Source organism: Betta splendens, chromosome 21 (genome assembly GCF_900634795.4).
Source record: "Betta splendens chromosome 21, fBetSpl5.4, whole genome shotgun sequence".
Lineage (NCBI taxonomy): Eukaryota > Metazoa > Chordata > Actinopteri > Anabantiformes > Osphronemidae > Betta > Betta splendens.
In genome coordinates, this window is record NC_040899.1 from 1,581,197 (window position 1) to 1,593,047 (window position 11,851).

The 11,851-nt window shown below is 56.2% G+C and overlaps 1 protein-coding gene across 1 annotated transcript in view; it reads left to right on the forward strand.

Annotated features, from left to right (window-relative positions):
- Nucleotides 1–3,385, forward strand: part of LOC121201927 (uncharacterized) — a 4,790-nt gene extending 1,405 nt beyond the window's left edge. The window contains exons 1-2 of the mRNA XM_055504855.1: nt 1–963; nt 1,595–3,385. The exon at nt 1–963 is cut by the window's left edge and continues 1,405 nt beyond it. Coding sequence (XP_055360830.1) covers nt 2,186–3,385 — 1,200 coding nt within the window. The 5' untranslated portion in view covers nt 1–963; nt 1,595–2,185. The remainder of the gene's footprint in view (nt 964–1,594) is intronic.
- Nucleotides 3,386–11,851: the final 8,466 nt, after the last annotated feature.

The following is an 11,851-nucleotide window of genomic DNA, read 5'->3' on the forward strand; positions in this document are numbered from 1 at the left end:
CTGGTTCTGGGCTGCGCCGCCTCCCACGCTGGGGTACGGCCCGGCCCGAGTGGGAGGGAGGGAGGGCGGAGTGGGCCGGCGCTCTGAGTCACAGACAGAACCGCTGCGAGTGCTCGGTACGAGGCCCAGCCGCGTCCCGCAGCAGCGCAGGCCTCTGCTGCCTGGATCTGTTCAGGCCCGGCCCGGTTACTCATCTTCTTGCACTTGAGAGACAGATGGCTGCATCAGACTCAGCCCCATCTGTTGGACCCGCTCGCGCTCTCTCTCTCCCAGTCTGCTCTGAAGGAAGCAGAGCGCCAGGCTGCGCGTCCACGTGTTCCGGAGGGAGCGACGGGCTCCGGCACCGGCACCGGCACCGGCCTGGTTCGTCAAGACAAATGCAGCTCTCTGGTTCCGTGTGGACGAAGGTTTATTGACTGATTTGCTAAATCATTTTCCTCAGTTGCTCGTGATGCTAAGAGGAAAAGGCTTGAAATGCTGGACTCGCTGGTTCCGGATGAGTGATTGTGTGCAGTTTTACGGTGATGCTCTCGTTCCCCAGTAAGTGGTGGCAGACATGTACTGGTTCCAGTCCCAGGACAAATACATCAGTGGGCCGGTTCTGACCCAGTGAGCTCAGCTGCCGTGCTTCTGGGTGCTCGTTCAGAAAATGGAAGGTGGTTCCACAGGAAGGTGGTTCTCCCAGCAGGAGGCTGCCGGTGCATGGGTGTGGGAGGGGAGAACGTGGAGGCGAGGAGGAAGCGCAGGGAGGGACGGGGAAGTCAGGACAGGAAGCGCTGGTGGCGCTGGAATGTTTCACAAGAAGGCGTCAGCAGCTGCTCATGGGCCACGGTTCTCCCCACGCCGTGACCCCTCGCCGCCCGGCGCTGATCCGACACCTCAGAGGAGGAGAGGAAGAGGAAACGGGGGAGGGAGGGGAGGAGTCGGCGCTGTCACACGTGTGTCCACGAGGCCACGGTCGCGGTAGGACATTGTTACCACGGCAACACCACGGTTGTTTGTTGTTTACCAATTAAAGGTTGATATTTTAGATTTTCTTTGGTTAATTAGAACCGAGGAAGTACAATTATCATTGATTTAATGCAATTAAAATAGACAAAAAAGATCGATCAAACGACTAAATGACTAATATTTCTTAGCTGCACAAACCTGCACTAATACTCCAATATTTATGTAATATTTTTTGGATGACTCTTATTTCCATAATTACTTCCTTAGCCGCAGCGTTACCAGATGAGAACAATAGAAATCCTTTATCGCTGCACCTTTTCCTGGTAATAAAACCAGGATAAATAAAATAAAATAAATCAAATGACTTTTTTTAATTTAATATTATCCGTCATAATTCTGTGATTATCAGCGGAGAAGCAACACTAAAAATCCCAGTTAAGCTGTGAGAGTCCGGTTTCTCCCCAACACTGTGGTTCTGACGGGTTTTGCTGAATGAGCAGTGAAATCTAAAGCGCTGGTTAGTTTATGAAAAGTCCGAGCTTCAGCGAACGCACCGCGAGCTGCTGAGGATCATCACAGCACAGACCTCCTGCTGTGCCTCGGTTTGTGAGTTTGACTGGGCTCATCTCTGTCCCCACCTCAGAGCAGCAGGATGCAGAACCTCCCCCTCTCGGGCCGACCCAGCAGAACTCACACCTTTTGTCCGCAGGAATGTGAGGAATCCCCAGCTTCCAGACTGGGAGTCCTGAAGGAGGATCTCCAGGCCCTCGATGAGGAGCTGGTCTGAGGCTCCGACATCAAACTGGATGCTTGTCTGTCTTCAATGTTTCAAACAGTTTCCCCCTTAAATCATTAAGGATGAATGCTTCCACACTCTTCGTTTCTGAAACCACTAAAAAAATAAAAACAATAATTATTTCTTTTCCAGTGAGTCAGGTTTCTTCTCAGCTCCTCAGCAGCTGAATAACAGGATCAAGAATAAACTGTCAGGTTGCTGCTGTTGGCAGCGAGCAGCTGTAACTCAAATGGCTCCACACAGTATCACGATCTGGACCCGACCCGGGAACCAGTTCTGCTTCAGAGCGAGCCACCGTGGTTCACCCGCAGCTACAGAGACGACTGGAGCTGCTGAACAGGTGGATGTTAGTCAACAGGGGTTCTGCCCAGCGGTTCTGGTCACCGGTTCTGCCCAGCGCTTCTTTTCTTTTTTTTTTTTTTTTTTTGGTTCTCCTCTATGGCTCTTTTCCGCACTTTTTCTCAGCGCTTCTTCTCATTGGTTCTTCTCATTGGTTATACACAGCTGTTCTGCTCGGTGGTTCTGCTCAGCGGTTCTTCTCATTGGTTATACACAGCGGTTCTGACCAGCTGTTCTGCTCGGTGGTTCTGCTCAGCGGTTCTTCTCATTGGTTCTTCTCAGCGGTTCTTCTCATTGGCTCATCTCATTGGTTCTTCTCAGCGGTTCTGCCCAGCTGTTCTGTTCAGTGGTTCTTCTCATTGGTTCTTCTCATTGGTTATACACAGCGGTTCTGACCAGCTGTTCTGCTCGGTGGTTCTGCTCAGCGGTTCTTCTCATTGGTTCTTCTCAGCGGTTCTTCTCATTGGCTCATCTCATTGGTTCTTCTCAGCGGTTCTGCCCAGCTGTTCTGTTCAGCGGGTTCTTCTCATTGGTTCTTCTCATTGGTCCTGCTCAGCGGTTCTGCTCAGCAGTTCTTCTCATTGGTTCTTCTCATTGGTTACACCCAGCGGTTCTGACCAGCTGTTCTGCTCAGTGGTTCTTCTCATTGGTTCTTCTCATTGGTCCTGCTCAGCGGTTCTGCTCAGCAGTTCTTCTCATTGGTTCTTCTCATTGGTTACACCCAGCGGTTCTGACCAGCTGTTCTGCTCAGTGGTTCTTCTCATTGGTTCTTCTCATTGGTTCTTCTCAGCGGTTCTTCTCATTGGCTCATCTCATTGGTTCTTCTCAGCGGTTCTGCCCAGCTGTTCTGTTCAGCGGGTTCTTCTCATTGGTTCTTCTCATTGGTCCTGCTCAGCGGTTCTGCTCAGCAGTTCTTCTCATTGGTTCTTCTCATTGGTTACACCCAGCGGTTCTGACCAGCTGTTCTGCTCAGTGGTTCTTCTCATTGGTTCTTCTCATTGGTCCTGCTCAGCGGTTCTGCTCAGCAGTTCTTCTCATTGGTTCTTCTCATTGGTTACACCCAGCGGTTCTGACCAGCTGTTCTGCTCAGTGGTTCTTCTCATTGGTTCTTCTCATTGGTTCTTCTCAGCGGTTCTTCTCATTGGCTCATTCTCATTGGTTCTTCTCAGCGGTTCTGCCCAGATGTTCTGTTTCAGCGGGTTTCTTCTCATTTGGTTCTTCTCATTGGTCCTGCTCAGCGGTTCTGCTCAGCAGTTCTTCTCATTGGTTCTTCTCATTGGTTACACCCAGCGGTTCTGACCAGCTGTTCTGCTCAGTGGTTCTTCTCATTGGTTCTTCTCATTGGTCCTGCTCAGCGGTTCTGCTCAGCAGTTCTTCTCATTGGTTCTTCTCATTGGTTACACCCAGCGGTTCTGACCAGCTGTTCTGCTCAGCTGTTCTGTTCAGCGGTTCTTCTCAGTGGTTCTTCTCATTGGTTCTTCTTATTGGTTCTTCTCATTGGTTCTGCTGTGTTGGGCGTTGACAGAACAAACGTGCAGACCCACGGCTGTTATTTCGTGAAGCTGACTTCGGGTCGGTTCCGTTTCTCCGGCTGGTGTGACGCTGCCGTGGTCTGCGTGTATGTGGGTCAGCTCGTTCCGTGACTCATCAGCGTATTTAAATAGTTGTGAATGGCGTCTGTAACGGGAGCCGTTCTGGGTGCAGCTCCGCTTTGATGAGTCACATGACGTCCTGTGAGTAACAGACCAACTATGTGATTCCTGAAGTTTCAGAGCTCCGGCCCAACGTGGGCCCGAGCGGCAGCGGGGCGGGGCGGGCCGGGTGGGCGGGGCCTGTCCGGGTGGGCGGGGCCGGGCCGGGCCGGAGGCAGGATGAGGTGAGCAGCGTCACGTCGGGGACTTTCTGCCTTTATCAGGACTCTCTGGTACTTTCTCCCGCGGCCTCGCTCGCCCGTCGCCGGCCGCTGTTTGTTTATGGGCGCGGCTGGAGGTCGCTGGAGACGGTCCCCGCGTGCGGCTCCTCCAGGGGGGTTTCCTGCTTCCACGCAGCTCCTGCCTCCGCTCTCTCCTCCTCCCCTCTTTTTTCTGAATGGATGTCCTCTCTCTAACCTCAGCGCTGTGTAACAGGACACTGCCTCCCTGCAGCAGGCTCGGCCCCCTCCGACTGCCGCTATAAGAGTGTAGGTTGCTGCCGAGTGTGTGAGAGAGCATGTCGGACGGTGTCAGCCGGGGGCCGAGGGAGAGAGGGGGAGAGAGAGAGGAAACATGTGACAGCAGAACTTTGGCGGGTTTAACGGCTGTGGTGTCTCCAGCGCTCTGGGAAAGCACCTTTAGCCCAGAGTGTGTGTGTGTGTGTGTGTGTGTGTGTGTAGCTGCTGTGGAGTCTGTCACTTTAAGTCTGTTACTGATTACACTCAGAAGAATGCGACGGGAGGAGGAAAGACAGACAGGGAGAGATGAGCAGGAGGCGTGAGTCTTCAGTGACGCGGGTCAGAACCTGGACTCTCTTTGAAGCAGAGGAACAGCTCAGAGGCAGACGGCGCAGGAGGATTCCAGGCCAGCGCCAGGAGGAACCTCCGCTCAGACGGGCGGACGGGTGAGTGAGACAGAAAGCGGAGCCGCCGCTGCCGTCGGTGGAGGTTCAGCTTGAGCTTGAACGTCTCCCGGACCGAACCGGGCTGAGCAGAGCCGGTCCGGACGCTGGAGCCTCCTTCAAAGTGTGACAGATAGAGGAAATGCCGAGTGTTGATCACATGACTCTGTCCTGTGCTAGCTCAGGAGCTGATTGGCTGAGTCGCCCCCTGCGGTTCCTCATGCTTCCTGTGTGCCTGGTCACACATTCAAGCGTCCACAGCATGTGGGTGTATGTGTGTGTCTGTGTGTGTGCGTGTGCGTGTGCGTGCATGTGTGTGTGCGTGTATGTGTGTGTCTGTGTGTGTGCGTGCATGTGTGTGTGCGTGTATGTGTGTGTTTGTGTGTGTGTGCGTGTGTCTCTGTGTGTGTGCGTGCATGTGTGTGCGTGCGTGCATGTGTGTGTGTCTGTGTGTGTGCGTGCATGTGTGTGTGCGTGTATGTGTGTGTTTGTGTATGTGTGTGCGTGTGTATGTGTGTGTGTGTGTGTATGTGTGTGTGTGCATGCGTGCGTGCGTATGTGTGCGTGTGGCTTCTTTATGAATGGACGCGGCTGGCGGCGTGTGATTGGCTGTGACGCCTGAGATGTCGCTGTGGCCCCGCCCCTTCGCCGTGGCGACCACCTCCTGTTCTGCGGGTTAAAGCTGTTCTTGTGATGTGGACACAGACTGTGTCACGAGGCCGTTGATTCAAAGCAGAAACTGGAAGTCTGACACACGGGTCAGGAAGATGGCGTCCCACACGCCACGCGAGGCTCAGCGGTGCCTTCACTGACCCGGTTCCGGCCGCCGCGTGTTTATGGCCCCGGGCGTGAGCGGTCCTGAGATAAGGAGGCAGCTGTAAAGTGTCACGCTGAGCGCTAGGATCTATAGGCGTTATCGCGGCTGCGCTTCCGCCCGGGGGCGTGACGGAGGCGCTGGCGGCGAGATGCAGGCAGGGATCTGGATGAGGGAGATTAAAACCCTGCTGAGATTAGCCTGGAATCTTATCGCGGCCCACACACGGAACCCTGCCCGTCCTCCTGGGCAGCACCACTACATGGGAGCGTGGACCCGTCCAGACCTGGACCCGATGATGGACACGCCCACATGAGGCTGAGGCCTGGAGGAGGAGGAAAGAGGCGTGAAGGACAGAGGAGTCATGTCCTGCCGAGTCACGCGTGGAGCTGATGATTGATGGAGCTGGGAAGGTTTAACCTGAACCTGAGTAATGGAAACACGCGCGCCGACGTAAGCGCCACAACGCGTGACGTCAGCGCGTTATGCAACACAAACTGGGTTAAGAACGAAGATAAGATCACTTGACTCATTCATTCTTCTCTCTCTCCTTCTCGCATGACTCGTCTTTGTTTATACAGCAACAGGTTGCTAGCTCAGCCCGGAGTGACCGAGCTGGACCAGCCTGTGTGTGTGTGTGTGTGTGTGTGTGTGTGTGTGTGTGTGTGTGTGTGTGTGTGCGTGAGAGAGAGAGAGACGGACACACGTCATGGAAAACCTGGATCAACGGGCACGAGCTGCGTCTGTGGGCCGGCCCTTTGTTTTCCACAGCCTGATCCGTTGACACGGATGACTCAGCGCTGATTATTCAGCGGCGGCTGCAGCAGGATGTGGATCAGGACATGAAGGATGAGGATCCCTCACATTCCTGTGGATCAGCTGATGAGACACTGGTTGGCACAGTCTCTCCTCTGGGCACACGTTGGAGTTCGAGACTCTGCTGCTCCGTTCCTCTGTTCACAGCGGCCTTCATCAGCAGCGCTGCCGGGTCGTGGGTCCAGCCACTTCCCACCGGTGCCGAATCAGAACCAGAACCAGAACTTCTGCCTCCCTTTGGTTGCCGGTACCTGTCCGTTTAGCAGCCGCTCCAATAAGTGCAGGATCTTTATAGAAGGAGGCTGCACACGGACGGATCCAGACTCGCTCAGACTCACACTCAGACTCACACTCAGACTCACACTCAGACTCACACTCAGACTCACACTCAGACTCACACTCAGGCCTGAGCCACAGCCAGCACACGCTGCTCTGGGGGAAGTGGAACCAGTGTTTGCACAGACACACACGCGTAGAGCGGTCACCCCAGCTTTGGGGCTCAGCAATGATTCACTTCCTCTTCCCTCACGTTGCGTGTGTGTGTGTGTGTGTGTGTGTGTGTGTGTTGCTCAGTGTATACACAGTTGTCACTCTGTTGTGTTTGGGGGGTGTGTGCATGTGAATGTGGATGTGGTCAGGCCCAGTCATCTTCCAGGCAGCTCAGAGGAAACCCACATCAACTGCCATGCACCACAGTCTAGGAATAGCCAGGACCAGCCCCCCCCCCCCAGCTACCGCTGCTCTGCCTGAGCTGGACGTGGCGCCCATTCATCCTCTGCTCTGCTGCTACGGCTTCATTGGGCTCTGGTGGAGTGTGAGCGTGCGGGTTTCGCTTCCTCCGTCGCCTCCGTCGCCTCCAGCGCCTCCAGCTGCGTCTCCCAAACCAAGGCTCACACAACAAGCAGCCGATGGGCCGGCGTGGGTTCGACCTCGCTGATGACACGCGCAGGTTCATCTGAGCGATTTGGTGGGTCTGACCTGTGCTCCTGTTTGTGTGTTCCAGGTGGGTTCTTTGGAGAACAAGCACGAGACAGACAGCGGTGACCGTGAGGTAAGAGCGTCTACAACCTGTGCTCCACACGTGGGTCTGTCAGCCACAGCCTGCAGCAGTGACGAAGCCGGTCCAGCGGGTGCAGGTCCTCCTGCTCCTCCTGGTGCAGGTCCTCCTGCTCCTGGTGCAGGTCCTCCTGCTCCTCCTGGTGCAGGTCCTCCTGCTCCTGGTGCAGGTCCTCCTGCTCCTCCTGGGCCCAGGTCCTCCTGCTCCTCCTGGGCCCAGGTCCTCCTGCTCCTCCTGGGCCCAGGTCCTCCTGCTCCTCCTGGTGCAGGTCCTCCTGCTCCTCCTGGTCCAGGTCCTCCTGCTCCTCCTGGGTGCAGGTCCTCCTGCTCCTGGGTGCAGGTCCTCCTGCTCCTGGGTGCAGGTCCTCCCGCTCCTCCTGGGCCCAGGTCCTCCTGCTCCTCCTGGGCCCAGGTCCTCCTGCTCCTCCTGGGTCCAGGTCCTCCTGCTCCTGGTGCAGGTCCTCCTGCTCCTCCTGGTGCAGGTCCTCCTGCTCCTCCTGGGTCCAGGTCCTCCTGCTCCTCCTGGTGCAGGTCCTCCTGCTCCTCCTGGTGCAGGTCCTCCTGCTCCTGGTGCAGGTCCTCCTGCTCCTCCTGGTGCAGGTCCTCCTGCTCCTCCTGGTGCAGGTCCTGCTGCTCCTGGGTGCAGGTCCTCCTGCTCCTCCTGGTGCAGGTCCTCCTGCTCCTCCTGGGCCCAGGTCCTCCTGCTCCTCCTGGGTCCAGGTCCTCCTGCTCCTGATGCAGGTCCTCCTGCTCCTCCTGGTGCAGGTCCTCCTGCTCCTGGTGCAGGTCCTCCTGCTCTTCCTGGGTCCAGGTCCTCCTGCTCCTCCTGGTGCAGGTCCTCCTGCTCCTCCTGGTCCAGGTCCTCCTGCTCCTCCTGGTGCAGGTCCTCCCAGTTAGCGGTTCAGTGCGGAGCCTCGGCGCCTCAGGCTGATGGGAAAGAATGAGAGGAATCTGCATGTGATGGAGCCCCGCGTCCTCTCAGGTGGCGGCTGTCGGCTGCTCAGTAGGCAGTGTAGATCCTGTGTAGAAATCAGCAGCTACATCTGGCTACTGGGTCTCTGACGGTGCGGCCGGGTCCGGCTGGGCCCCACACCGGATGCTCTGTCTCTCTGTTGCGTTGCTTTGTCCTGAACCTGGCATACAATGTAGATTTCTGTGTGCTTTAGTTTACAGCTACATTGTCTGCTGGGTTTCTGGCCAGCAAAACGAGCCGGCGCCGCAGGAGCTCCACGTCCAAGTCCCGACCCGGCAGTTCAATGACAGCAAAAGCTGTCAATCGACTCCACCGGTCACATGAATCACATGTGAAGGAAAGAGGCAAAAGAGAATGTGCCAAATGTAAGTTGCTTCAGCGCTGCCTGAGCGTCCAGGAGTTAACGCTGCTGCAGGAGCTGTCAGCCTCCGTCTGGGATCCTCCACCACACGGAGCGACGCCGGCCTCTGGGCCCTTTACACAATAAACAAGGGTCTCAGTGGAGGGAGCACGAACAGAAAACGTTAAGCTTGTAGTGCAATGAAATAATGATCAGACTAAAAAATAAAATACCTAAATCAACAAATAAAAGTCTGCTGTGTCTTTTATGATCACTGGTTGTTGCTGGTATTTGCTAAATAAAAACCATCTTGACTGTGATTCATTGTAATTGACTTTGAATAATTCCTCTATCACGTGGATGTGAAACTTCCTCCCAGCTCTGTTCATGTAAACGGCAGCTTCGTGCATTCGGAGCAAAAAATGTGGGAAATGTGAAGCTGAACCGTGAAGGGAACATTCTGGAAGCGACTGGCAGCAGAGCATCATGGACCAAACGGTGTGAATGAAGACACGAGGCCGCGCTTGGGTCCCGACGCTGCAGCTTCACCGCGTGGTGGTGACGCAGCGGTGACGACAGTGGAAAAACAAACCCAGGCATCACATCCCGCTGCCGCACGTGGGGTCAAAGGTCACGCCGCTATCTGCGACGTCGCCCTACAAACACACACACAGTCAGACTCTGCGTCATGTAACAGCCTCCACCGGCGTGAAGCTCCTTCAGTGACTAGAGACAACAGAAACAATGAAACAAACAGTTCAACCACGTATTAAACACAGCAGGAAAACAGGCTGTGTATTAGCAGTGAGCCGGGTCCAGGCCCGTCTCACACTCACGTCTCCCTCCTCATGCTGAATGGGCCCAAAAGCTGCAGACGGGGTCTGATTAATGTAGATCCAGCACAAAGTCGCGGCTGGAATCACTGCATTAATAACCAGCAGACAGTCTGAGCAGTAAGTAGTGCTCACTGCATCTGCGATCGCTGCTGCCTTCGTCTCACACACAAACAGCGATGGTGAAGCCTCTGATCTGATCCCACGTCAGATCCACTGACAGAGCCTGAGATCAGCATTCTGGGTAGATACGGATCTGCAGGAACCCTGACGATGCAAAACGCCAGCGGCTGACGGACAGGCGGCCGACCTCAGGCCTCGGTGGGGGGGGGGGGGGGGTCATCACACAACCAGACCACTATCAGCTGAGGAGTCGGATGTTCTGTGAGGTGATGGGGCCTTCGTTCATTTCTAGCTCCTTTTGTCCAAGCTCACGCAATTCAAATCACTTCACAGACGTGAGGAGCCTGAAGAAACGACCTGCAGCCGCCTCCCTCCTGCACTTCGGAACAATTACCAGCCTGAGCGAGAGGATGCTCAGAGGCTGGGCCACGTCAGCGGCCGGAGCCCAGAGTGCCTCAGAAACAAGCTGAAGTTCAGATTTGAAGAGTGGTGGTGAAGTGACAGGCAAAGTGCTTTTCTCTGCAAAACACACTTCACAGCCACGAGAAACGAGGCGTGAGGTGGAGAACTTCAGACACTCATCATCCCCGTGGCAACGCACTCCTCTAAGCTGAACCGTGGGCTCTGGGATGCTGGGAGTCTGGGAGTCTGGGAGTCTGGGATGCTGGGAGTCTGGGAGTCTGGGATGCTGGGATGTTGGGATGCTGGGATGCTGGGAGTCTGGGAGTCTGGGATGCTGGGAGTCTGGGAGTCTGGGAGTCTGGGATGCTGGGAGTCTGGGAGTCTGGGAGTCTGGGAGTCTGGGAGTCTGGGATGCTGGGAGTCTGGGAGTCTGGGAGTCTGGGATGCTGGGAGTCTGGGATGCTGGGAATCTGGGAGTCTGGGAGTCTGGGAGTCTGGGATGCTGGGAGTCTGGGAGTCTGGGAGTCTGGGATGCTGGGAGTCTGGGATGCTGGGAATCTGGGAGTCTGGGAGTCTGGGAGTCTGGGATGCTGGGAGTCTGGGATGCTGGGAGTCTGGGATGCTGGGAGTCTGGGATGCTGGGAGTCTGGGAGTCTGGGATGCTGGGAGTCTGGGAGTCTGGGAGTCTGGGAGTCTGGGATGCTGGGAGTCTGGGAGCCTGGGAGTCTGGGAGTCTGGGAGTCTGGGATGCTGGGAGTCTGGGAGTCTGGGATGCTGGGAGTTTGGGATGCTGGGAGTCTGGGATGCTGGGAATCTCGGAGTCTGGGATGCTGGGAGTCTGGGATGCTGGGAGTCTGGGAGTCTGGGATGCTGGGAGTCTGGGATGCTGGGAGTCTGGGAGTCTGGGATGCTGGGATGCTGGGATGCTGGGAGTCTGGGATGCTGGGATGCTGGGATGCTGGGATGCTGGGAGTCTGGGATGGTTTTCCAGGCTCGGAGCCGGTGTGGAAGCAGCAGGCTGCTGGGTCTGTGGACCGTGCTCCTGCTGGGAGTGAAAGCTTTTCTGCGTGGGAGAGCTGCTTTCTTGTCTGTCACAGTCCCCCCTCCCTGCCCCTTCCTCCCCCTCCCCTTTCTCTCCTGACATACCGGCTTAGAAATGAGGAGTGAGTTTCTGTGTTTCAAGAGCTTGCAATGAGTTTGTCTCTTAGCAACAGGCTACAAAGCTTGTGTGTGTCAGCTGAGCACACTTTTCCAGCGCCGTCGCTGCTCAGTAGCTTCATGTGGAAACCTGCTCCACTCCACGCGCCGCCTCGCTCTTCCTCGCTCTTCCTCGCTGGCCTCCACTTACGTAACGCTGAGCGACTGAAGGGAAAGTGGTGATAAGCGGTGTGTTATCACGCGGCAGCGACCATGAGCCGGCTGAGCCACCCCCCCACCCCAAGGCCGCGTGCTGCCGACAGCCCGTGTTTCAATGCTCCCTCGTCCTCCAGCTGAGCCTGGAACACAAGGGGTTAAGCTGCCACAGCCGTGAAGCTGTGAAACCTGAGAGGAACCGGAACATTTCTGGGGAGCAGAGAAAAAGAGGACCCCCCCCCCCCCCCCCCCCCTCCACCTTCCCCTCCCCCCCCTCCACCTTCCCCTCCCCCCGCCGGCTGAGTGGCAGCCTCACTTTGGAGGGAGCACACGGGCCTGAACCTGCGAGCTTCTTGTTTGCTGGGGGACACTTTTTACGGTTACACCACTCCAGACAAGCTTCGCTCCAGCGTTAAACCTCAGCACGGAACGCTTCCCGCTTCCTGTGCGGCGCTGAATCAGG